Source organism: Gopherus evgoodei, chromosome 6 (genome assembly GCF_007399415.2).
Source record: "Gopherus evgoodei ecotype Sinaloan lineage chromosome 6, rGopEvg1_v1.p, whole genome shotgun sequence".
Classification (NCBI taxonomy): domain Eukaryota; kingdom Metazoa; phylum Chordata; order Testudines; family Testudinidae; genus Gopherus; species Gopherus evgoodei.
Window position 1 is genome coordinate 44,501,534 of NC_044327.1, and position 26,690 is coordinate 44,528,223.

Here is a 26,690-nt window from a genome sequence, read left to right on the forward strand (position 1 = left end):
CTGAGCAGCAATACAGTCTAAAGGGGCCCAGCCCTAAGTTTGGGCGAGGCACCAAATGCAGAGTCACAAAGCTCAGGCCCTTTTGGCTCAGGGCTGAGCAAAGCGCTCAGTCTATAAGCCCAGGCCTGTAGGCCTGAGCACTGGGGAGAGGGGGAGACTGCCACCCGCTGTTAGGGCCTCGGGCTGGGACGCAGGCCCACCCACTCTACTGCGTCCCAGCCCGGGGCCCTAACAGCGGCAGACGGTCCGCTGCTGCGTCAGTGGGGATCCTGCCCGCAACACACTGACATAGGCTCGGATATGGTTGCAGCCTGACCGGAGTCGGCTGCCCCCAGGCTACTTCCAACCTCCCCCTCAGGGCCTACCTGATCCGTAGGGTCGCCCCCCGGGAAGTCCAGCAGCATGGCCTCCTCGCGGCCAGGGCTGGGTGGCGGGTCCGGTCGTTCCTCAGGGAAGTCCGGGCTGGCTTGCTCCGGTGGTTCCTCCGGGTAACAGCAGGGCCAGGGAAGCTCCGGCAGCCCCTCCAGGTAGCGGGCGCGGGGAAGTTCCGGCCAGTCAGGGCGGCTGCCCTGGGCCCTAGAGGGTTCCCAGTCTCGAGCTCCCTGCGGCAGGTCTGCTCCTGGCAGCGGCTGGGCTCCAACTGAGCCCTGATTGCCGGCTTTTGTACTTCCAGGTCGTCGCCTGACCCTCTGAGGGGTGGGCTCACCGCTCCTTAGCCCCGCCCACTCAGGCTTCTGGCTGGGCGCTCCCTCTCCTGGGCAGGGGGGGAGCCACACCGACTTGCTGCAGTGCTGCATCCCCACTCCTCTGCCTACCTCCCAGTGTTTCTCCCCTGGCCATCACCAAACAGCTGTTTGCACAGTCCCGGGGGGTGGGGGAAGAGCAGGAACATGACGTGCTCAGAGGAGGAGGCAGGGCGGTGATTTGGGGAAGGAGTTGGAATAGGGGCAGGGAGGGGGCAGAGTTGGGGCCGGGACTTTGGGGAAGGGGTTGGAATAGAGGCAGGGAAGGAATGGAGTGGGGGCGTGGCCAGGGGCACAGGGGGGGTCTAGCACCCACAGAAAACAGAGAGTCGGTGCCTAGTATGACCCCCCCATTGCTCAGAAGCAAAAGACTAATTCAGATCCCCTTCTGGCAGCTACTACACTGTGACAGACCCACTCCAAGTATTTAAAACCAGTTGAAGTTTCTATGTATGTAATACTAATTCTTCTTTGAGTAGAATCCCTCTGGGTGCTCCACTTCAGGTGCACATGTATCCCACACACCCTTGATCGGAAATTTTCAGTAGCAGTATCGGTTTGACCCACACATGCGCTGCTGGTATCCTTGTGCCCCACACCGAAGCTATATCAGGCTGCATAGTGAACATCCTCAGTTCCTTCTCAAACGCTTCTGCCTGTCATGGAGCTTAAGTACTGTGAGTGCCTCAGCTGGTTGCTGAGTTTGTTCTACTTAGTTTAATTTAGTTAGGTTTTTTTTTGTAGTAGTAGTTAATTACTGGTTATTGAAACATTGTCTTATTTCCTCTGGAGAAATCCTCCCTGTGAGGTTTAAATGTTGCCTCGCATGTAGAAAGGCTGTTCCAGTCAGCAGTGGACCCTGTAAGTACGTTCACTGTCTGGGAGAGTCACACATCCCACAGAACTGTCACTGCTATTGAGCCCTCAAGTCCTAAGGCACGGAAGAACTGGGAAATCAAGCTCCATCTTAATGATGGAGCGCTCCATTCACCTCGTTAGATAGGACTAAATCATTTCATAAATCTCCTAGACTGTTTCCTTTGCAGATAGCTCTAAAGGATCTGCTATTTCTACCCAAAGACAAATGAAATGAATTTCTGGGTGTATTACCGCTTGTTACAAGGCTGCCAGCATTCCACTCCTTGCGGGTGTCTCAGCTCACTTGATGAGGTCATAGTCTACATCTGTGGCTCTACTTTAAAATGTCCCAGTATCTGAGGTCTGCAGAGCTGCTACATGGGTTTTGGTACATATCTTCTTCGAGATTGTGGCCCTATGGGTGCTCCTTTACCCACTCTTTTTCCCCTCTGCTTTAAAGTTTCCTTTTGAGACTTGGTGGTGGAGAAAGAACTGAGGGTGGTTTGCCTGCACAGCCTGATACAGCCTCAGTTCAGGGTACAAGGATGCATACGTGGGCTACATAGACGCTGCTAATGAAAACCTCTGATCAAAGGCCCGTGGGGTGCATCCGCATCTGCAGTGGAGCACCCATAGGGACACACATCTTGAAGAACTATAGTTACTGCACCCGGTGAGTAACCTCTCTTTTCTGATGTCTTCCCCAGATTTATGCCATCATGACAGAATGCTGGAACAATAACGTAAGCCAGCGTCCCTCCTTTAGGGAGCTTGCGGTGCGAGTGGATCATATAAGGGACGACATGGGTGGATAAGAGAACTGAAGGTTGTTCAGAGGACAAATGAACACAGAACAAAGTCTGCCTTTTGGGTTGCTGTGGATTATGCACATACATCCATCTATCTTTATTGTGGGCAAAACGTGTGTGCAAATTATCCTATCGGAACCTGCAGACTGTGAGGAATTCTGTTCATTTTCTTCATCAGGATACATTTGCTACAACAAGGACATGACAGTGAAATACTTTAATAGAAAATGGATTATTTTTCTAAACAGTGTCCTAATATGTGGTCAGTTAGGATCACCAGTATTTGCCTTACTTGGCAATGCAAAAAAAGAGTGGCTTACCACTTTGGTAGGGTTTTTAGGGAGATGAAAAGACTGAATGCATTTCCTTGCCAAGATGGAGATGCACAGAATGTATTTTTAGTGTTTTCACACTGAATGTACAGCAACTTGGCATCCTGTGTAGTGTGTTGCACAAGGGGTTGTGCTTTATTAATATAGTTTTATAATTTCATTGTCAATGAAGAATTGGCTTCTCTGTAGAACAAATTGAAGGAGGTTAGATAATTTACTAAGCAACTTTCAATGTGTCTGTTTGCGTCCATTATTAGCCAGCGATACACGCAGAGGTATATGTTAGGCTGTTGTGTGATGTACTGTAAATATTTTTAGGGAAAGGGAACAAATATTTAGTTCTATTTGTACAGCAACCACTCTCCCCCCAAAAAGTCAAATTTTGAAATGGACAAGCATAAAAACAGCACAATCTATTTTCCTACGTTCGCCCCATGTATCTGTTGTGGGAGTGTTGGATTCTCTCCTCATTGTATAAAAATACAGGCAGCAAGTGGAATTGAAGCTGCTTCAGATAAAGCAGTGATTTCAGTGGGTCACTTCTGAGAATGAGAATGCTAAACATGTTATTAACCTTACTACATGCTGCTCTTTTGTCCTTCTGACTTCGTAACCTTCATGTGATGATGAATTTACCTATAAATAAGGATTCTGCTTTGGGGGTTGAACTAAAAATAGAAAACACCTCCAAATCCACAATTCAGTATTAGCATTAACAATGCCCTTCTCCCTCCACTTCCAAAAAGGAGTTTACAACAAAACTATCAGCCATCTAACCAGAACTGCTTGCTGATGGAGTTGGACCATCCCATCCCCTATTTCCTTCCTTTGATAAAACCCCAAGGTGGGCGAAGGAAATATCAGTGAGATTTCCCATGCAGAAATTCCTCCACATCAGTCTGAGGTTTAGGAACCAGGCTTTGCCACCCTGCAAACAGGCCAAGGCCCCACCCTCAGAATTCTGTGGGATCTGCGTGAAGCCAGAGCTACCTGCACAGGATCCCTGTACCTTGGCTCGGTACTTCTAGTAGTTCTGGCCTCAGTCCCTTTAGCATATGTCAAGGAGCTGTAGAGAAAAGATAAATACAGCTCCAGGCTCAAATGCCCTTTCTGGGGGACCCATGTGCTCCGTCTCCCTGGTCCATTGCAGACCCACATAGAAGGGTTTTACAATCTGTTGAGGTTAACTGAGGCCCCCTACCCTGTGAGGGAAGGAAGACCTGTGTATGGAGTGTCCCCTACATGCATGTTTCTTGGGGGCATGATCCCCATTATCTCTAGCTGTAAGTCAATGAATGTGGTGTGTTCTAAATCAAGCCATATGATCTTGTTCTCTTATAATACAGTAGACTATAAACTAAACTTAACTCTAACTTTCCTTGTTAGAATGGTTGTTCAACTTTGTTTTTGTTGAGCAAATCTCATTTTAGGGGCACCACAACTCAACCTTTGTTCTTAGATCCAGATTTCTAGTCAAGTGGAATGTTCATTTTTAAATAAATTGACAGCAAATCAGAGACACAGGAAAATTATTCACAAACATTAAGGAGCACAATAGTGCCGTCATAATGTAAATCTTATAGGAAGATTGTTTTTAAAAAGTACATCAATTCTAACAATGCTTATCCATTGTTCAGCTTAGCCCAGTGCCAGTAGGAGAATGTTTTGTGCCACTACGGGACAGTCCTGCAGGTCTTACACGGGCACATCTTTTGTTGACCAAAACCAGGGAGATTTTGCCAAGGGTAAGAAGTGCAGGATCAGGCCTTCTATCCTGGAAATTATTTTACCAATAATTTATACTTCTGTTGCCACGTTTGAAACACTTACAGCATTTAAAAAAAATTAACGTCACCATATATTTTTCAAGTGCATTTTTTCAAATCAGTACCTGTTGTTGCATTTCTGTACATTGTTTTAGACTTGATTTTAAAATAAGTTGTGCAAAAGATGTCTTTGCATTTGTAGAGTCTTAACTTTGTATGGTGAGTTTTGTCGGGGTTTTGTTTCGTTTGTTCTGTTTTGTTTTTTTGGTAACCAAACAAAATATTCTAGCTTTACAAGCATTAAACAGCATTATTGCTGGGATGATAAATGCAGGAATCTAAAATTGCAGTGTATGACAGTCAGTAACCCATAGGGGTGGGATCCATGAAAGTACATAAGCACCTAAATCCCAGACTTAGGTGCTTACGTCCCTGGTTTAGGCACTTAAAGTCCCAGTTTTGGCTCCACTGTGATTCAAAAAATCCTACTAAACTCTGTAGGCACCTGAATTCACTCGACACTGAAGTTTTTTAGAGTAAAAGTTCCCTAGGCACCTGTGTTTCTTCTTTTGGCCATGTGCTGCCTCATTCTAGCCGACCAGATGCCTGTCCCCTGTCTGAGCCCCAGAATGATTGACTAACCAGGGAAAGACAGGCATTCCAATACCTAAGTTATGTGCAGGTCCTGATCCAGTAGGCAGGCTCAGAGCTTACTTATCAGCTCAAGTCCCATTTGAAATCTAAGTACTGGACCCAGGCTCATGCACCTAGGAAATCCTGAGTCTAGTCCCCCAGTTCCAAGCATCATTATTTATCAACAGTGCAATAGGAAAGAGTGAGGGAGCCTTACCTCAGACTGTCCCATAAGCCCAGTGGTTAGAGGCATTCTAACAACTGGGCTATGGAAGACCCCTGTTCAAATTCTTTCTCCCCTTCTGGCAGAGGGGGGGGATTGAACTTGGGTCTTCCGCATCCTAGGTGAGTGCTCTAACTACTGGCTAAGAAGTTATACAGTGTGTGCCACCCTGCCAGCACTGCTATTATCTGTGGAGTGAGGCAGGTGCCTGACTCCCTCAAGAAACACCTTAGGGGCCTAAGCTGTCTAACTCCAGGTAGCAGGTTCCTGTTAATGGATTGTTACATAAACATAGGTGCCTCCCTGCAACCTGGTGCCTATCTCCAAGAGAGAGTGGGGCATAGCTTAGCACAGACATCTCTAGTTGGTATCTTCCACTGACTAGTTTAGGTGGCTCTCTGCCAAGCATGCTGGCTTTTGTGGCTTGCTGTCTGAGGCACCTGTCTCTCCCGAGTTGATTGTATGGGTGCCTAACTCACCTAACTGCTTGGTGGATCGCAGTGGTGTTCCTGTAATTTTCTAGGCTCTAAAAAATAAGGATTGTGACGCTCAGCGTTGCAACACCCAAGTCCCTTTGTTGATCCCGCCGTAGGTTTCCAATATTTAATAGACAGAATATAGCTTGTTTATGTAAAAATCTCAGGGACATTTGTGTAATGCAATGAAGAGATCTTCCATACTGCTATTGTTTTCAAGTGAATAAAAGCCCTTTGCTTGTTCTAGTACAGTATGTCTGATTTCATACTCTATTTGATTTCAAAAGTGTAGTGTTAGAACTTACAAGTTTTGAAATTCTTATTTTATTAAAAACATTTTTAAAAGCCTCTTTTTTTACTTTTTTATATTCCATTTTAATTTAGAGAAAAGCTACAAATTCACATCAAATTTTGTTTGTTCAGTTGGACAGGGGTAAATTAATCCATTGTAACAATTGTCTGTGTTAAAGGCTTGATCCTGCAAGATGTTGAGCATCTTGTAATCAGTGAAATCATTAGGAGCTAGAAGTGATTAGCACCTTCAGGAGTTATGCAACACCTTGCAAGACTGAGAACTCACGGACAAAAAAAATTGATTCAGACGGGGAAAAAAACTTTCACAAATATAACCTGTTCTGTTGGTTTTAAAGAGGATACAAATGCAGTGACTTTGCTGGCCTTGTTAATGCCAAATGTAGTAACCTTTAAAATCAATGCACTTAGGAAGTTAGTTGCTGTTAGTAGCAGTAGCTCGGTATATACTCTGATATTTTCTTTTACATTATACAGTCTTTGCATTAACAGATAAGCCATAATTATTTTACTTTCTTCAGTTGGCATTCAGTTTGTCACATTTTCTTGTTATTTATAATGCTGTGATTTGTTGTGAAAAAGTGCTCTGTCCTACCCGTACATGACTGCTGCTATGGAGTAAAGTGAAATTTTTATTACAGTTACTGCTTTTCAGATTTTTATATTTAAAGAAAAATCATTTTAATATAAATGGAGTATATATTATAAAAAGTCTTTTACAAACACAAGTGTGTTTTTATTTCCAAATATAATACTGCTCTGTGGTCCACTAATTGTGAATATATTTAGCTTCAAAATTCATTCTTAAGTATATTCCAAAACATTGCGAACAGTCCATGTAATAAGCAACAGGAATGAATTTCCATAAAACTATGTCCTAATCAGAAAAGAGAGAAATTAGCAGCTAATGAGAGTTTGGACAAATCACAGTATCTAAGAAACGCTTCCATAGTTTTCAGACACCAATTACTGTATATCTCTATGAATATAACTGTACCGACATATTTCAAAAAGTATTAAAATGATTTTTAAAAAAATCAGCTGCTTCTAATTTTTGCATATAGTTTTATAACAACCTCCTCCCACCAACTACCCTGATAACCGTAGGGGAAGATAGGAAGTACTTCTAAGGATTTATCTGAGCCAGTACAGCTATGATGGAATGTGTAAAGGAGAAAAAATACGTAAAGTTTACCTGAAAGCAGGATCAGAGACATGAGTGTTTGGCAATCAAAATGAGATGTTAAAGTATTGAGAAGGGGTGTGGATGATGACAGAGGCCAAAAAGAGATTGGAGACTCCCATCTCAGACAGCTGAGGAGGATATTACACATTTCATGGAAAGACAAAACAAATGTGAGAGTAAGGGAGCTGACAGAGCAGGACATGCTAGAAAATATCATCAGAGAAAGAAGGCACAGGTAGTTGGGACATGTACACAGTCTGGAAGATGGAAGACATGCTAAGCAAGCACTGGATTGGATACCTGAGGGAGGAAAGAGAAAGCATGGATGGCCAAGGAAGAATTGGTAGACAACAGTGACAGAGGATATTGAATGTGCGAGCATCACCTGGGATGAAGTACCACAACTAGCAAGTGCCCGTAATCAGTGGAGGAGCTGGACTGCCATTTGTGTCAGCAGCACAGGAGGAACTAAGGTAGGAAAGGAAAGAGTGGACTACCACTGTAGTGGTCAGCCCAGGAGCTCACAATCAGAACAGCCTAAGTATAATCAAGGAAGTTCCCTCCTCTGCCCTAGGATTGAGCTATTAAAACAAAAAGAGGAAGCTGAGCAAGAGAGTGGGGAATTAAAAGCTATTCAGCTTGCAAATGGGTGGTGATCTCTGTCCCAGATTCCAGAAGACTATCCTGAGCAGGCTTGGCTCAAAGACTGAGTTGAGGAGCTTGTAAATTGGGTCCTGAGGTAAGGGCTTCTGGAACTGTTTATTACAAATTTTCCTTCAGTGAGATACTTATTTTTAACATGTTTGTTTCTTTTGGTCCCCCTGGCCCAGATCCCTTTTTAGAGAATGTATGTTGCCCCAGTTAGGGGGAAGTTAGGTGGAGTTCACCCACAGTGCCAACCCCTGCCACAAGGCGGCATACTGGGACAAATACTAATTGAAAAAGTTACTTGAAATTGTACAGTGATTTAAGGTAAAGTAGTGTATGCAAACTAAATTATGTGCACTGAACATGCCATACCATTTGAAATATTTTTTCTTTGCTAATATAGTTACCTCAACTTTTATATTCCCTCTCTTAAATATAAATTCTCCCTTGTTGCATATATGGCCTGACAAGACTGAAGATGCATGAATTCTCAAAACAGATTGCATAAGGTGAAATTCAGTTCTGTGTAGAGGATCAACATGAGGCCTAAGTGAACTAACTGCCAAGACAAAGTGATATTAAAGGAATATAGATATTAGACCCAAACTTTGCTTTCGTAACACAAGCTTTAGAAATGTTTCCATTAAAGTGCTTGTTTTAAATAAACATTTTCTTGCAGTGTTTGAATTGCAAGCACTGTATCAACTTTGCAAGTACATGAGAACCTGAATGTTAAATGGACTAGAAAATGGAATACAGACATGAAATTTGAGTATTTTCATTGTCCAAGATCAAAGAAATGTATAAAGTAACTAATTTCTATAACAAAATAGTACATTGCTGCGAAGATTTTCAAATGTGTGCGCCTAATCTTCAAGAAAACATCTCTATTCAGGAAAGGTGCTTAAGCGTGTGCTTACAGTTAACTATGTGCTGTCCTGACTCAAGACCTTATTTGGTCGCCTTTCAAATGCATTCAACATCCAGCCTCTCAGACTACCTAAAATTAGGCTCCTAACCCCTTATTAGGCACTGTTATTTTTTTAAATTTTGACCTTAATTTTAAAAATTCTATTTTAATCATCTAATATGGTTAGTAGCATAAAGAAATTCTTTTTAGTTGTTCAGTACACATTGACAAGTAAGACAGTAGGAGATGACAAACCCCAATAATAAGAATTGGTAAGTTGGAGTGCCAGAATGTTAGTTCTAAAATTTTAAAGGGACATGGTCAGGCTGTTAAAATAATCTGAGACTGGACTCTAATCTGAAACATTTTCATTTGAATTACTTAGATTTTTTTATTGTAAGCTTTCCTGTAATTCTGAATTGGTGCATATGAAAATGAAGTTATTACTACTCAACTGTCCAGTGACAAAGAGTTAGTGATTAGGTTATTCCAAACTCTGCATTTCCACACTTTTCAGTATCTGACTTGTGGCGTTTTGGTGTAGAGTTACCTTTGAGTTCCTAGCTTTCAGACAAATTTTTTTTAAATGTTCAATATGTATGTACAATTTTAAGTTAAATGTTCAAAGGGAAAACACCGTAACACTTCAGCTTAATGACTTGTCTGGGTGTAACCCATTCCCAATCACTTGTAAATATATATCTGTGGTGAAACATGTCTAAACAACCATTCAACTAACCAACAAAAATCAGTTGCTTAATGGATTTTTTTTAAATAAAGGTGAAGTAGAACTATACTCAGTATCTTAATCATCCTTGATCCTGAGAGAACCCTGGTAAGAATACCTCACACTCTTATAACAAATGTGTGTATGCATGGAGAGCATAAATTAAATAATGTATAGTATTCATTAATTTGTGAGTGAATTTTAATCAATTCAGTACTTACATTACAGTTGGTTTACTTTAACCCTTCAAAGACTATTCACAAAGTCTCAGGATAATAGTGAAAGACGAACTTCAGCACCTTCTGCAAGCCACACCTCCTGCCTTGGTTAAGCCCTAAATATTCCTTGCTTGTGTTGGGAATTATCTTTCCACTTAATGCTTATGACAAATTTTATGGTGAGACAGATTTCCTTTTTTTTTTTTTTTATATCTTCACTGGTTATAATGTTAACGTATATGACTGTCTGCAACCTTGAATTTTAAGAAAGTTCCAACAGAAAATTCCAATGGTTTGGTCCAAGAGCCCACCTGAATTACACCTTTACACCATGAGATGCAGGAGCTGGCAGAAAGAGGAAAGGTAGCTCACCTGTGTGCCTAGGTGGATGTGCACCAACAAACCTGAAAGGCAGTCCTGGAACAAGGAACAGGTACATCACTTAGTCTGCGTGTTTGTAAATATATACAGTGCAGCTTTTCCTCAGTTTTTCACTTTACAAGTTTAGCAGAGAACATGTTTTGTTAAGATGGATGGTACATACAGAGCAATTTTCAAATGATCATAATTTAATCAAACTAGAATATATTTTTCTCAAAGCACTTAAGAAATTTGGTACAGGCTATTTTCTGTGTCAAATTTCAGCTCTCTGCTATAGATGTTTCTGTAGTAGAACTGCTAAGTGTGAAATTGAGAGAGAATTTGCTCCCTCCTTCCCCACTTGCTCCTAATCAAAATTAGGGGAAGCATTTCTCCTCAAACTCTACCCCTTCTCCTTTATTAGATGCTAAGTCTAGAAAAACTCAGCCTGAAACTTGAAAAATTAATTAAAATGAGTGACTGGAAGCAGGGTTTAGAATAGAAAGGAAAAAAAAGCACCCTTAACTAGCAGTGGGAGCTACAGTGAACATACACTATCACTTACAGTTACCCTTCCCAGAGCAACTCTCATTCACTGCAGCTATGTATAGTAGAAGAAAAGCATATTTAACAGTTAGTGCTATAAATTGCCATCCCATTGAAATGTAAATGTTATGAAAGCTAAAGGTTGATAATATCCACATTTAACAGCTGTTTTTCCCATCCTCTTTTAAAATACCATGGAGTTTTCACTCTTATCAGTGAAATTTAGTTGATGGGAATAATTACAAAATTTGAGGATGAAGGGAACGTGGGAGATACACTATTGATTTAGTGAAGCATTCATTTAAATTATCTAATTTAATTGTTAAAAATGTACATGGATTGAAAACTAGCCGAAAGACTAAACAAACAGTCATCATAAATAGTCTTCAGTAATTGTAGTGCTACAGCAATTGGTGTTACGTCTGGTACTTACACTGGCAACTATTCACTGCCATTTTCACTAGTCTTGAAGTAGGAGGTATGTAACACTAATTTCAAAGTTACAATAAGTGAAGATGCATTGTAAATACCAGAATTTAGAGGGACTTCAAATGGTTACAAATATTAGAAGAAAATAAGTTAGTATATCTGAAGAGAATAAAGAAAAAAATCTGGATACCACGACCATTAAGACAAAAGTAACAGTGGAAGACAAATGAAACAGTAGTTAGTAAATCTGGAATATTGCACACAACTGAATACTGCAGTATTCTAGAAATGTAGATAAATAGGAAGGTGTTCATAGAACAAGTATGAATAGATTAAGGGTGCTAAATATCTAACAGCTTGGCTAAACAACAAGTGAGGAACAGATGGCACAAGATAAACCTAGATTCCTTGAGATGTTAATTCTTTAACCAGAGATTAATTATTCAGGGCAGTACAGAGATATACAAGTAGGAAAGACTTCAAAGGGAAGTTTAAGCTGAATGAGAAAATTGTTTTAAAATGTGGTATTTAGGAAATAATTCTGTAATTAGATGGAGATGGTCTGGATGTTGTACTAGATCCTCTTACTAACTTCTGTTAGTGTGGCATAGAAGCCAGTTAGCCAACTTGGTATTATTTGAGTTTCAAGTTACAGAACACCCTATCAGCTAGAATTGGTCAAAGTCTCAGCTCTTTAAAGGATTCCCTAGGTATTGTTTCCAATGGGAAAAACAACTCTATTGCATTTATATAGTGTAACATACTTTAATTACCATTGAGGTTTCTCCCTGAAGTGTTACAAAGAGGTGGTGTGAAAGTCGTCTTATAATGTTAAAGACACAACCTTAAAACACGAAAGTAAAGTTTACTAACACAGTTAGAGCAAAAGTTACTGCAGTAAAACAAAGTTCTGATTACCATACGTTTGAGTTTTTAGAGAAAAAACATAACATATACAGCTGCTTGCAGACAAAATTGCCATGTTATTGAGACTGTTTTGCTCCCTACATGCAGTACTTGATCAGGCATCACTGCAACTGACATTGAGTTCATATGTCTAAAATAAATACAGAAACACAATTTTAATCTCAGCATACTGTACTGATCTCAGCTTTGGTACAGCCCCATTTGCAGCACACTCCTGCTACCCCCATTGAGAAGTCTCGTTTTCTTCTGGGATACTTGGCCCAAGGAAAACTGTTTGACCTCATGGGATTGGCAATCCCTGTTCCACCTCTGTTCTTCCAGGCAGCATCCTCAACCTGGCGAACATATTCACTGAAGTCATCTGACATGGGTACATACTCATTGTAATCATATAAACTAAACAAATCCTTCAATATCAGCTGTCCAAGTGGTACACTGGCTCTTTGCAGCTGCTCCAATCCAGGACCTAAGAATGACTGCAACTTCAAGTTGTCCAGTTCTTTGTTACTGGTGGCTTGAGAAGAATCTGTTAAAATAAAAATGAAGATTTTCTTTTTAATTCGAAAGTTGTTAGGGGTAATTATAGTGTTCCTAAGGGTGGAAGGTCATGGTTAGAAGTTGCATCAAAATCATTCACCTAATAATGAATAATTATTAAGGCTGTGAGTTTATCATGGAGGTCACAGAAGTCACGGAATCCCCTGCTTAGGCAGCCCCTGGGCCAGTTGCATCAGCCGCTGCTGGGGCAGCCTCGTACCACTCCCCCCAAGCAGTAGGAGGAGTTTGAGTGTGGGAAGGACCAGGAGGTTGACATATGGAAGGGGCAAGGGCTCTAGGTGGCACTTAGCTGGGGAGGTCTCCCCAGAAGCAGCAACATGTCCCTGCCTCCGCCCCTGGGCACTGCCCCCGCAGCTCCCATTGGTAACCGTTTCCGGACAATGGGAGCTGCGGAGCTGGCAGCGTGCGGAGCTAGGAGTTTATGGAGGGATATGTCACCACTTCCAAGAAGCAAGATAGACAGCTTGCCAACCCCACCTCCCTCCAGCACCCATGGTGTCCCCTCCCCGCACACCCGTAGCACTCCTAAGATTGTCAGGGGTATAGTACAAGTCATGCCATCGATTTTTTGTTTAGTGCCCGTGACCTGTCCATGACTTTTACTAAAAATACCCATGTGTAACACGTAGCCTTAATCATTATCTAAACACAAGACAACAAGAACAGCACTCCCACTACCCTGGCTGACAGGGTTGTTTTTATTTAACCTTTGTTTTAAACAGGCTAGTTTTGTAATAAACATGTACTTAGCATAACTACAACAGTGTGGCTGCTGTAAGTGACATACTTGATGAGACATCCTTTTTCCACAAGGACACCATGCAGTTTTAGGTGAGAAGTCACCACCTGTGTGCTATTCTTCTATAATGAGTAATTAAGCAGCTGTGAGATACAGGCAATTTCCTAGGACAACATTTCTCAAATTTTAGCAATCCAAGGACCCTCATTTTGATTTAAAATTTTTCATGGCCCCCCCAAACCCACCACTCAGCCCCAGGCCCTGCCCCCACATCACCTCTTCCCAAAGCCCCACCTCTTCCTGCCCCCACTCCACCCTTCCCCCTCCTCTTCCATGCCTATTTCCACCCATCCCCACTCCTCCTCCTCCCTCCCAGTGCCTCCTGCACGCCACTAAACAGCTGTCCCCCAGCCTACAGGAGGCACTGGGAGGGAGAGGGAGGAGTTGATCAGCTGGATTGGTGGCCTCAGACCTGATTCCGCCCTCTCCCCTGAGTGCTCCCTGCTCCTCCCCCTACCTCCCAGCACCACCTACATCCTGCTGAATAGCTGTTCCTTGGTGTGCATGAGGTGCTGGAAGGGAAGGGGAAGAGTTGAGCTGATAGTGGGACCCACGGAGCCCCTGGAGTACCCTCGCAGACCCCAGTTTGAGAAAAGCTATCCTAGGGATTGACTGGCTGAGAGAAGGTAATGGTCCACAGCTGTGCTCTTAACCCTATGCCTGGATCATCTATTATAGCAAAGTGTGTGTTGGATAGTTAATTGGACTGTCTTGAACTTGCAACGCCAGTATAATACTTTGTATCGCCACACAAGCACTGAGTCGTGGTTACAAGAATTTGTTGTACCAGAGTTTTTTGCAACATCTGGGATGAGGTCTTTAACGATGGTCCAACTGAGTAAGTGCCCTCCCCAACACTTTTCTGACCCACAGTAGTAGGTATTCTTTGGTCTTGAGAGGACCATGGGTATCCACCCAGAGAGAGAGAATTTACTCAGTTGGTTTTATGGCAGCCGCAGCTGTGGCTGAAGAGACTCACTTGAGAGAGAGAGAATCTCTGCTGCATCTGTCACATTTAAGTGATGTTTCGACCCTTTGGGCTCTGCCTTCTGCAAGTTCTTTTCTCCTTTGCTGAGCTGGACAGCTTCCTCTCATAACTCTGGAGACCTTTGTTATGCTCTTGTTTCCAAAGGCTGTGGTCTTGAGTGTGATCTTTCCATTTGTCCACATCCATTTCTTTGAGCTCTCACTTGAACACATCCTTGAACACAATTTTGGGCATTCTTTGGGTCTTTTCCCAGATGCCAGTTTGCCATAGAGGATCTTCTTTGGGTTACACCCATCATACATTCGGCAAACATGCCCAAGCCAGCAGAGGCATCTCTGTCTGAGGAGTGTTTGCATGCTGGGTATGCTGGCCTGCTTGAGCACCTCAGTGTTGGTGACGTTGTCCGTCGAGGAAATGCCCAAGATTTGACGAAGGCAATATATCTGAAAGCTGTTGAGCCTCTTTTCTTGATGAGAGTATAAGGTCCATGTCTTGCTCCCATACAAAAGTGTGCTGATAACACATGCATGATACACACAGATCTTGTGTGGTCTATCAGTTTGTTGTTTTGCCATACCCTCGTGTTCAGTCTAGACCAGAGGTTCTCAAGTTGGGGGGTTGGGACCCTCAGGGGGTCACGAGGTTATTACATGGGGGTCACGAGCTGTCAGCCTCCACTCCAAACCTCACTTTGCATCTAGCATTTATAATGGTGTTAAATTAAAAACACTTTTTAATATTTATCAGGCGGTCACACTTAGAGGCTTACTATGTGAAAGGGGTCACCAATACAAAACTTTGAGAACCACTGGTTTAGACATTGTTGTAGCAACTTTTCCAGTGCAGATATTGAGTTCCGTTTCAAGTGAAAGGTTGACTGTGATAGTGGACTCCCAAGTATGTGAACTCATTCACCACTTCAAGTTTAGAGTTGTTGATCTTGATGGAGGGTGCTTCCTCAGCTCCATAATGGTACATTATGTGTGTCTTTTTTAGGCTTAGGGTAAGTCGTGGCAGGCTTTAGAAAAACCGTCCATAAGGTTTTGGAGACAAGCTTCTGTGTGGGTTGTCACTGCTGCGTCATTAGCAAAGAGGTATTGTTGGATAAGGGCCTCCTAAGCCTCAGATTTAGCTCTGAGTCTTGCAAGATTGAACAGCTTTCTATCACATCTCATGTACAAGTAGATTCCCTCAGTTGTGGAGAAGAATCCACAAACATCATATTTGTGTTTGTCCTCCAAATCCATTCCATTCCAAACTCATTTAGTTACTCAACATTTCCGATCTGCGCTAAGCAACATGGCAGATGCTTTAGGAGACACAGAACATACATCTATGATTGTAAAGTGTGACGAGTATAAATGTCAAAATGGCTCTATCAAAAATGTTGCTGTGTAGAAGCACCATCCTAGAGGTTTGCAAGCTTCCTACTGTGTGGACCGCCTTTTCAGTTCTTATTGACTACTATTCTTGATTGCATGAACACTGTCCCTGTAAGGGTGCATAACTCACCCCTGCAGCACCTCCTGCTGGTTGTCTCTGGGAATTAGCGTTTCCAGCCTCCAGAGCACTCTCTGCAGGCTGGTGTCCCACTACCGCTTGGCCCCCTGTGTCCCTCACAGACCTGGTACCCTGTTGTCTGGGGTGCTGCCCCCTGGCAGTAACCCACTCTCTCTGGGTCTCCCCATCCAGAGGAACCCCTAGCCCCACATCGCCTCAGTCGTGGCTACAGCCAGTCACTGTCTAGCCCCCGCACCCTGGCGGGGACTGCAGTCTATCAGCCAATCATCACAGGCAACAAGGGGTTTGGACCTGCTGCCTCTGGCTGCCCATGGGCTGCCCCTTCAATCCAGTACCTAATAGACCTTACCAGGCCTGCAGCCTGGGGCTTTCCTAGGCCAGAGCTCCCTAGCTCCCTTGGCCTTTCCCCAGCCCTGCCCCACTCCAGATACTCCCTGCAGCCAGGCCTTTCTCTGAACGCAGAGAGAGACTGCTGAGTGCCTGGCTCCCAGTCTTTTTATACAGGGCTAGCTTAGAGGCCTGATTGGGGTGTGGCTCAGCTGCGGCGGCTTCCCCAACCAATCTACTGGCTGCTTTCCCTGCCACAGCCCTCTCCCAGGGCTGTTTTAAGCCCTTCAGGGTAGGAGCAGGGTAACCACCCCGCTAAGTGCCTTATTTGCAGACACTACCAGTTGCTTACATAGGGTAATGTTCAGGAAGTATTTATATATTTTCAACTAATACTTTGGCTCTTTGTTTAATCTCTCCCTCCCATCTGCTCTGTTTCTCTCAACTGGAAAGAAGGAAGGTTAGCAGCTTAGTTACACACCAACTCTGTGCAAGCCACAATTTGGGAACTTCTGTGGGTGGCTAAAAGAACAAAGCAGGATAACCACCTGTTTCATGAAATCTATCAATGAAAAGTTTCCCTCATATAAGTGTAAGCACAGTCAGTGTGGGGATACCACAAGCATCACCAACCTAGACTGTAAAAGCCATTCCATGTGAAATCCCTATTTTCCCTTCCTTTCATAGTAGACAAAATCCTTTTGTATTACAGTTTCTCTTATCTACTCCTGGGGCCCTAAATAACGTTTTTCTTTATAATTTCAGCAAAATCAATTCAGGCACTGAACTAGGAGCATGGCAGAAAAGTGCCCTTTGGGGGAAAAGAATACTTAAGAGGCTGCTTTGCCTCAAATGAACAGATTTGGTTTTAAACTTCATCCATGTCTTGAACTAAGTCCTCTGAAGACAAGTCATTTCAACAAAATGTATTAATTTTTATTTAAAACTTGTGAGTATACCCAACCAGAATGGAGTGATATGCAAAAAACTGCATGTACTGGGTAAGACTGTCACCCCAGCTTCAGCCTTTTTCCATGAGGTAAACAGGATGGAGCGGTATTATGGGGCTCTAAAAGCTCAGTATCCCATCAACAGAGGATTTCCCTAGCACAGGGACTGCATAAGACAGACATAAGTACTCCTTCCAAAGCCCTAGTGTAGGAAGCATGGCTGGGCTCTTCTAGGCAGTGCTGCAGTGAAGAGAGGCTGCCATAACTTAAACAAGCCCCTACAGCTAAGTAACATTAGAGCTGCTCCAGCCCCTGAAGCATTGCCAGGAGCAGGAGAGTACAAAAGTGGCTTAGTCACCTCAGGGTATGTCTACATCTACAATTTTGCAGCGCTGGTTGTTACAGCTGTATTAGTACAGCTGTATAGGGCCAGCGCTGCAGAGTGGCCACACTTACAGCAACCAGCGCTGCAAGTGGTGTTAGATGTGGCCACACTGCAGCGCTGTTGGGCGGCTTCAAGGGGGGTTCGGGGAACGCGAGAGCAAACCGGGGAAGGAGACCAGCTTCGCCGCGGTTTGCTCTCGCGTTCCCCGAACCCCCCTGCAAACCGCAGGGAAGGAGACCTGCTTGCACGGAGGTTCGGGGAACGCGAGAGCAAACCGGGGAAGGAGACCAGCTTCGCCGCGGTTTGCTCTCGCGTTCCCCGAACCCCCCTGCAAACGGCAGGGAAGGAGACCTGCTTGCACGGAGGTTCGGGGAACGCGAGAGCAAACCGGGGAAGGAGACCAGCTTCGCCGCGGTTTGCTCTCGCGTTCCCCGAACCCCCCTGTAAACCGCAGGGAAGGAGACCTGCTTGCACGGGGGTTCGGGGAACGCGAGAGCAAACCGGGGAAGGAGACCAGCTTCGCCGCGGTTTGCTCTCGCGTTCCCCAAACCCCCCTGCAAACCGGGGAAGGAGACCTGCTTGATTACCAGACGCTTCCTCAGGTATGCTCGGATACCTGCTTATTCCACGGAGGTCAAGAAAAGCGCTGGTAAGTGTCTACACTTGATTACCAGCGCTGGATCACCAGCGCTGGATCCTCTACACCCGAGACAAAACGGGAGTACGGCCAGCGCTGCAAACAGGGAGTTGCAGCGCTGGTGATGCCCTGCAGATGTGTACACCTCCTAAGTTGCAGCGCTGTAACCCCCTCACCAGCGCTGCAACTTTGTGATGTAGACAAGCCCTCAGCCTGCCCACCCCACTTCTCTAGGCTGAGGGATCTGTATTGTACCTCTTAGAGGTGCAAAATAGAACCTTAGCCCCCATACTTAACATGCTACTTGGGGAAGCACCATACCTATAGTTTCTCCTCGACTACTATATCCTTCCAAGTCATTGATAATGGGCTGTTAATATGCCTATTCTTCCTCAGAGGTTTTGGGAACCATGTAGTTTGATAGCTTTTAAGACAAAAGCTCTTATGGCTGCCATGAAATTGAATGACTGAAAGTCCACATAAACTCTGAAGGATTAATGCTGTGAGCCCATGAGCACTCATGATGCAGTCTGTTTATCAAGATCAGTTCCATCTCAATCCCGTTCAGAGACCCTAATACTGGATGATAGTGCATCCATCCAAGTTTGGAGTGAGAAGGCATATTTTTGAGGCAAACCCTTATCTACCTAAATTTTTATCTTACAGAAGCTACTGTGGCATGAATGCTGATGACTTGCTGTTGAAAGCATGGCTGTGCCTTTAGCTAAGAGCGAGGTCAAAGCAGGAGACTATGCAGAAAATAAAACAGTTATAGGTTTAAGGTTCTTAGATGGCCCTAGTACATGTAGTGCTGTCACCTTTTTTTAAAAAAAGTACCTTTTCCTTTGATTTGATCTGTTTCTGATGGATTATATTTCAGAACACAAGGCTAAATCAAATTATCTGATTTTCCTGAGCCATCCAGCTATTACAAAAGTACATGTCCATTTCTACCCTGCTGCTCAGATAAATGGGAAAAACATATTGAATACTTCAAATACAGCAGAATAAGTTAGGTGCGTACTATCAAGAAGGAACTTTCTGATGCTTGAGGATTGCACTGACTGCCCCAAGTCTGTACAACTTTCTCACAAGGACACTGCTCTTGTCACACATTTGCAGAGCTGCTCTTTCACCCCAGTTTATTAGAAATTTCAGTATTTGCTTAAGCACTTGTTTTACTGATGCCGGTTATAGTTCAGAGTACGTACATGTCTTGAACTGATTTTACAGTAACAGGTTTAATGGCTAGTGTAAATAAAATAACCTTTAAATTGCATTACTCCAAAGGAAATCTTTTCAAGATATAATTTTCTTATTCAATTAGTATTTACAATTAATCCCTTTTACATGATGACAATTTTCTTTAAAAAGATCTTTCAGAATAAATTAACCCAATAAATAGAAGAGCAAGTCTAGCCTTCTCCATCCATTTAAATACCTGTATATGATCTAGTGTATACAGTATGATGGGGACCTTAGTAGTGTTGCAGAACATCTTTTTAACTTTGTGCAAATATTATTGATCTATTTTGTATTACATATGTTGATAAAGGAATTTTGCCTAAACAAAATATAAAATCCTTGATCCATATAAGTGCTTGTCTACACAAATATTTAGTTTGCAGCAAGCTACGATGTGAATCGTCCCCCTACTAGCCTGCTACAAACTAAGTGTCCATGTGGACCCTGCTGACTGTTTGAAATGAATGGCATCAGGGTCCACATGGACAGTCCCTGGCAGATTCACACCCCAGCTTGCTGAGAACTAAATGTTCATGAAGACCAGCTCTAAGTAACCAAATAATATAGCATTCAGATGTGAGGAAGCTATCATACCTGGCATGGAAAAAATTAACTGAGTAACGATACAGGGACCAAGACCCAGTTCCCCAAAAGGACTCAAGCGCCTGGCTCCAAAATTTAGGCACCACTTAGATCCCCACAACACCTGCTCAGCTGTCACCAATTCTGGAAGTGACTGTAAAAGTCCCCATGGTTTCTGCCTCTGGATAGGTGCACATCTCAATCTAGGGTGACCAGATAGCAAGTGTAAAAAATCGGGACACTCTTTTTTCATGGTTGGGGGGCTGGAGGAGGGGAATAATTGCATATACAAGACAAAGCCTCTAATATTGAGACCTTTGGTCACCCTAAGCCCAGGGCTCCCTAACACAGCTCAGCTGACTCAAGTCCCACTAACCCTGTGCTTAAACTGTGGTGCAGACTCACCCAAAGTGGCCACTGATTCTCCCACCTGGCTTTATAATCACCCCCACCCCCACTGCAGGAGATAGTTGCAGGGGGCACATGGGAAACTGCACCACATTGAGGCACTACCCACCCCTGCTCTCTGCCATGGCCCTCTTGTTGCCTTCCCTGCCTCTCGCCGCTGCAGGCTGCAAGCCCTGCCCAAATGCCCTCACTGGGTCACGGCTGCTGTCAGGCAGCAGCCTGGGCAGGGCAGCTGTGTGGAGGCAGCATAGTGGGGGGCTGGGGAGCTATTTATCCCGCTGGTGCACATGGCGCCTGACAGTGAACAGAGCCCACATGCTGTAGGGAACTGTCCACACGGTGAGTGGGGAGTGGAGCTACGTGGTCTGTGGGGCGAAGAAGTGCCAGGGCCCCCTCTAGCCGCCTGGAGCCAGGCAGCGGCGGCTCCCAGGAAGCATCCAACAGGTTCCTCTGGCTCATAGGGTCAGGTTGGGTTGGGGGGTGGGGGGGAAGGGCTCTCTGCCTGCTGCCGGCGCCTGAAAGCCCCACCTCTGCAGCTCTGATTGGGCAGGAGGGAGCCGGTGCAGCACACGGAGACCCCCTCTGTCTCTGTGCCTAGGGGCCGCCAGCACTGCCGGCTCCTGCTGGTGGGCAGGTGCTCTGCTGGGAGCAGCCCCAGGAAGCACTGCCATGCCAGTGAGTGGTCTGCGATATCGGGACAAAGGGCGTCCCAACCGATGTGCAGTCAGGACATGGGACAAATGTGTTAATATTGGGATGTCTGGTCACCCTATCTCAATCTCATGCCTAAATCCCAGTGGGGTCCTTTGCCTATCTCACCTGCAAGGCCCAATCAGGTAAGTGTTCTCAAAGCACACCTAACTCTACACACACAGTGGGGAGATCAGGGACAAGCGATGTAGACGTCCCTCACGCTTCAGTCCAGTGGTGAGGGCACTCACCACATCTCAGATGAGTACCCTCAGCAATGGACTATTGAGCCATTCTCTCACTCTTTGGTCCAATATTTAATTATTTATAAAAAAATTAAATAGCTTAAATAAGAAAACTTCAGAGAGAGCCACAGCAGAGTATTCCAGACCCCAATAGTTAGGACACTCACGTGAGAGATGGGAAACCCCCATCCAAATCCCTCTTCTTCAGGGAAAATCAGGAACTCGCACATCTGGGAGGGTGCCCTCACCACTGGGCTAAAGGTTATAAGGGAGTTGCTCTATTTCTCTCGCACCCTCCACCCCCAACCATTTTGTGTGGAGTTAAATGTGCACCGTCGCTGTTCTTGCGAGAAACAGATTAGGTGCCCGATATCAGAACAGGGTTTCTGGCTGCGGACCTTAAGTGCCTTCCTCTAGCTTGAGCTTGGGCATCTAACTCCCTGAAAGAGGTGGGGTTTCAGACACACCCTACTCTTCAACTCCCCACCACCACCACCATGCTGGTTTTTGTGGATCCCATTCCCAGGTGTGTAAATCTTTCCATGCACTGTATACAGAGCCTAGATGCTTAACTCAGGATCTGAGGATTCTGAGGTAGCTAAGTGCCTAAAAACTTAAGCATTGCAATATTCAGCTTTCATCACACAAGTCCCTTTGTGGATTTACACTCAAGTTCTCTTGCCACAAAACACAGTAACCCCTGTTGAAGTCCGTAAGAGTTAATTGTACCCTGCTAAATAAGAATGGGACCAAATATGACTTGTTCTATAATGTACTACTGAAAAAAGGAATCACTTTCCAATTCTCAGCTCCACAAAGTAGTCTTCAAGTCTTGGAGTCTGACTCTCCCCACTCAACAGCCCTCCCAAAAAAGCAATTTCACCCTGTTACTCTTACACCTTTCACTTCAGTTATGTCAGCAGTGTTACATTTTTTTAGACAGGAAAAGGAACTTCTCTATTTGTGACATGCGGAATGCTGAAATAAATTTGGGGAGACAACAAGACAGTGGAGTAATGTTATTTGGTTTTTCAGCTCAGAAGGTGTATTTCATGCTCCAGCAGGCACTTGGTAAGACCAGGCTGTCAGAATAGTCAGTGGCCAAACACAGCACACCCTTATTAGCACATCTGTGGCAAATATTATGGTAATAGTTTTTTTCATTGTTAAAATAATGCTTTCAATGTGGCTTATCAATTATGTGATATATAAATGTACAAACTAAGTATCAGGTAGAAACAATGCCTTTGTGTGTGCATCAAGCTGATGAATAGTTATGAACTATAACAGTTTGTCTGTATGCAGGACAATCTCTTAGTTAGATTAATAAGTAAAAGGCTACATTGTAAGCTCTTTGGAGCAGAGACAGTCTTTGAGTTATGCTTCTGCAGTGCCTAGCACAATGGGATTTTGATCCATGTGTGCGGGTTTTGGGTACTGCTATAATACAATTAAAAAACCCAGGAAATAATGTGACTACAGAGACATGGTCATAAATGTGTACTTTGTTCAACAGTTAGTTGTTAAAACTCCTAAACACTAACAATAAATACAGAACAGGTTGACTAATCCAGAAGTCTTAGGAAGTGCTTTGGAGTCGGTTGCTATTTCTGACTTCTGAATACACAATAGAAATCATTTTAACATGACTTGAACAACAGTGGAAGTGTTTAATCTTTAAGCAAATACACCTTTTATGACACGGGTTCTCAACAAATTTTTGGTGGCCTCAGAGTGCGGCCATCAATTATTGCTGATGGCCCCTCTGACAATTTTTCCCTAATATACTTAATTAACTTTAGGAAAAACAAACATATGCACATATACATGTCCAAATCATTGTAATCTACCAATTTAGGGTTGTTTGTTTTTTGCAGGCTCGATAATAAAAATAATGTACAGTTGTTGCTATTCTTTATTGGACCTAAACAGCATAGAAACGCAAATAAGGTACTTTGAATGTTCTTGTTTTTTTTTCTTATTGTTTCTTTTGCCAAGACTTGCTATCGCCTATGTGTGCTATGAAAAGTGATATTTGTATGTTTATTAGTACAGTGAGTCTCATCTTACATAGGGGTTCTGTTCCACAGTTAGCGCGTAAAGCGAAAACTGCGTATAGTCAAAATTGCATTGAGTTGAAGGGCGGGCGGAATTGCCTGCACTGTAAGTACAATATTAATTTTTATATTTTTTTTGGTTTTGCCAACCGTGTAAAGCTGAAATTGTGCATGTTAAATGCTTGTAAGATGCGACAGACCTGTATCACTTTTCACAGCAGATTTACTCAGCCCCGGCAAGCCTGGGGACAAATTAAGCCCTGGATGGGGAGGTGAGTACACAGGCAATAGGGGTGATGGGGCACCGAGGGAGGGAGCCGGGAGAGAGCTTGGACCTAGAGCCTGTTACCATGCAGTCAGGGAACGGAGCCTGAAGTCCAATGCCAGGGGACAGGGCCCAGGGACAAAGCCTGAAGCCCTGTGGCTGGAGCCTGCCACCCAAGGGCTGAAGCCTGATCCCACTGCCCTCGTAAAGGTAGGGAGCTCACTGGCTGCCTGCTCCTCCAGCTTGTGTGGCTCGAGTGGGGCGGGGCCTAACTACTGCTGGCTGACCCTGGTTAAGGGCTGCTTCTTTGCCCCCTCCCTCACCCCCAAATCCCCACCCAGAAGGCTGTGGCCCAAGAAAAGCCCCTGGTGGCTGCACTGGAGAAATGCTGTGAGCATAGCCATGATTCAATGTTGTTGTTTTTCCTGGGATGATGGATTAACCAAGTTTCACTAATAGAAGCATTTATTTGAACATGTCCATCATTAGCAAAGTAGAAGTGACCCCATGTGTTTGTGGGTTTTTAGGTGATTTGTGACAGTGCTCTGTTCCTGCTCTTCAGTCAGTCCAAGTGGCATCAGCTGCACCCCCCTTACCAGCATATTCAAGATGGAAGAGGGGGGTAAGTAGTAGAGCTTTCTTTAAAGTGTGTGCCCATAACAAGTATGTGGTTAATTTCACTTGTTTGGAGTCTAAGCAGAGAGAAGACTGAGCACTTGCCCATACTACAGCTGCTGTGGCATTACAGCTGTGTTAGGCACGTGCTGCAGTGACTCAAGGGGTTTTGCTGTCACTGTGGCTAATCCACCCTCTAAGAGGCAGAAGCTACAGCAACAGAATAATTCTGTCAGCACAGCAGTGTCTAGACCAAGGCTAAGATGGGCTTCGCTACCTCTCTCGAGGGTGTGAATTTTTCTCCCCCTTGAGCAACAGAGCTAGGTCCGCCTAAGTTGTAGGTGTGCAGCAGCCCTGTTTCCCCAAGCCGTTGCTTGACAGTCAGCCAAGCTTCCTGGGCAGAACGAGGGGTTTCCCTGCCCTGGCCTGCGAGTAGCAGCGAAGCTTGGGGAGAACCGTGCCACGTTCGCCGGGGGCCGGAGCTGGGAAATGGAGGAAGAGGGTCTCGCTCCCTCCTGGGTACTTGGATGGGGTCCATGAGGGTAGCACGTGAGCACAGGCGAATGGTAATGACTTCAGCCGGCCAGGGCAGCCCGCGAATGGCCGCAGCTAACGCAGCGGGAGCAGAGGTGCGCGGGAGCAGGGACGGCCACGTCCCAGGCTCGTGTCTCACCCTTCCCGGCGCGTACCGCGCTGGTCCCCGGGCCAAGGGCGCAGCAGGCTCCCCAGGAACGAGGGGCAGGGCCAGACAGGGAAGTTGGCCGCTTCCCCTCATCGGCCGTAGCCCGGGGGGGGGAGGAGGCGGGCGACGTAGTTTCTCGCTTTCAAAAGACTGAAAAGCGGAGACTGCGCCTAACTCTGCTCCGTCCAATCAGCAGCCGCCTCCCCTGTCCCGGCCCCGGCCGTACAAGGGCCACCTCGCCGGGTGCGAGCCCGGCCCGCTCACCTCACCTCGAGCCGGGCTGCAGGGGAGCAGGTCCCAGCGCGGTGCCCCGCTCGTGCCAGCCCCTCCCTTTGCAGCCGGGGGGCGCACCCCGACCTCCGCGCTCCCGGTCACTCACCAGCGCCAGGCAGCGGCTCCTCCGCCTGCAGGGCCAGTCGCTTCCAGCGGGACCCGCCGCAGGTGAAGATCACGGCGCGGATGAACTCCCGGCCGCACAGCTTCACCCCGTACTCGCCGCCCCCGCCGCGGGGCACCGCTGCTGCAGCCGGGACGCCCTGCGCGCCCAGCTCTGCCGGCAGCCCCGCTAACAGCAGCCCCGCGTACAGCACCCGCAGCCCCAGCCCCATCCTGGCGCGGCCCGGACCCGCCCTCACACCCGCCCGCCAGGCTGCCACACACCGCCTCGTGCTGCGCTGACTCCCGCTTATATACAGTGCCGAGCGCGGCAGGCGCTGAGTCAGCCACGCGCACAGCTCCGCTAGCCACCGCCTCCCCCCGCCTGGCCGCGCTGTGCTATTGGCTTGCGCCGCGTGCCCGCGTTCCCATAATAACCCCACAGCCACACTGGGGAGCCCTGCCCTGCCCTCCCCTCCCGCCTTTGCAAACCAGCCCTAAAGGAGCAGCGCTAGCACCAGCCGCTGTCCCGCACACCCTCGCCTTTGCAGTGCGGGTCGCAGGGGGCGCCCTGCTGTCCCCCACGCCCGTGGTGCCAGCGCTACTGCTGGACCGTGTTGCATCTACCAGAATTGCCCCGTGGAGCGCTCACGGCCGCGGAGTGCTCTGCTCCTCCAGCTCAGCCACCCGCTGTGGCTGTAAGACTACCTACCCCCGGCTCTTCTGACTCCGACTGAATATAGTGCCCGCGGGCAGCAAGGGACTGACCGTATCAGGCTGGTAAAGGTAGTGGGGTAGAGCGATGAAGAGCACATCGGCCCGAGCTGACAGTAACTTGACACTGATAAACACCTAGTACAAGTGATGTTAAAACAATAACCTCTTCCTGCGCAGCATGTTCCTTTCAGTCACATTTCCCTACAGTTACTTTTGCATCATCCACAACCACCCCTGAATACAGGCATAATAGCTTGAGGAGTGCGTCGTAAAGAAGCATTGCTATATAAATCCTGTAACTTTCAACCAACTTTTATACAGCAGGCATAACCAACACTCTTTCAATCATTTGCCATTAATTTAATTCTAACAGCAGGCAAAGTCACAGAAGTTGTTAATCACATGCAGGAAAGCTATTCAAAACAAATCTACACACAAGAAAAACAGCTAAAATAGTTGTATTGCAAGTTAACAAATTAGAGTAATATATTTTTTGTGTTCACGTATTTGTAATAGAATTATATAGGCAATAGCAAAGCAG

At 45.4% G+C, this 26,690-nt stretch overlaps 2 protein-coding genes across 6 annotated transcripts in view; one reads left to right on the forward strand and one right to left on the reverse strand.

The window, feature by feature from the left end:
• JAK2 (Janus kinase 2) overlaps positions 1-7,152 on the forward strand; it is a 145,442-nt gene extending 138,290 nt beyond the window's left edge. For all 5 annotated transcript variants that reach the window (XM_030565805.1, XM_030565804.1, XM_030565806.1 and 2 more), the window contains one exon: positions 2,309-7,152. In XM_030565805.1, the coding sequence (XP_030421665.1) occupies positions 2,309-2,416 (108 nt within the window). In that variant the 3' untranslated portion in view covers positions 2,417-7,152. The remainder of the gene's footprint in view (positions 1-2,308) is intronic.
• Positions 7,153-10,494: 3,342 nt separating this feature from the next.
• Positions 10,495-25,665, reverse strand: LOC115653089 (relaxin-3-like). Its single transcript, XM_030565810.1, has 2 exons — positions 25,437-25,665; positions 10,495-12,629 (listed from the first exon to the last, which is right to left on the reverse strand). The coding sequence occupies exons 1-2, from the start codon at positions 25,663-25,665 to the stop codon at positions 12,265-12,267; spliced, it is 594 nt and encodes a 197-aa protein (XP_030421670.1). The 3' UTR covers positions 10,495-12,264.
• Positions 25,666-26,690: the final 1,025 nt, after the last annotated feature.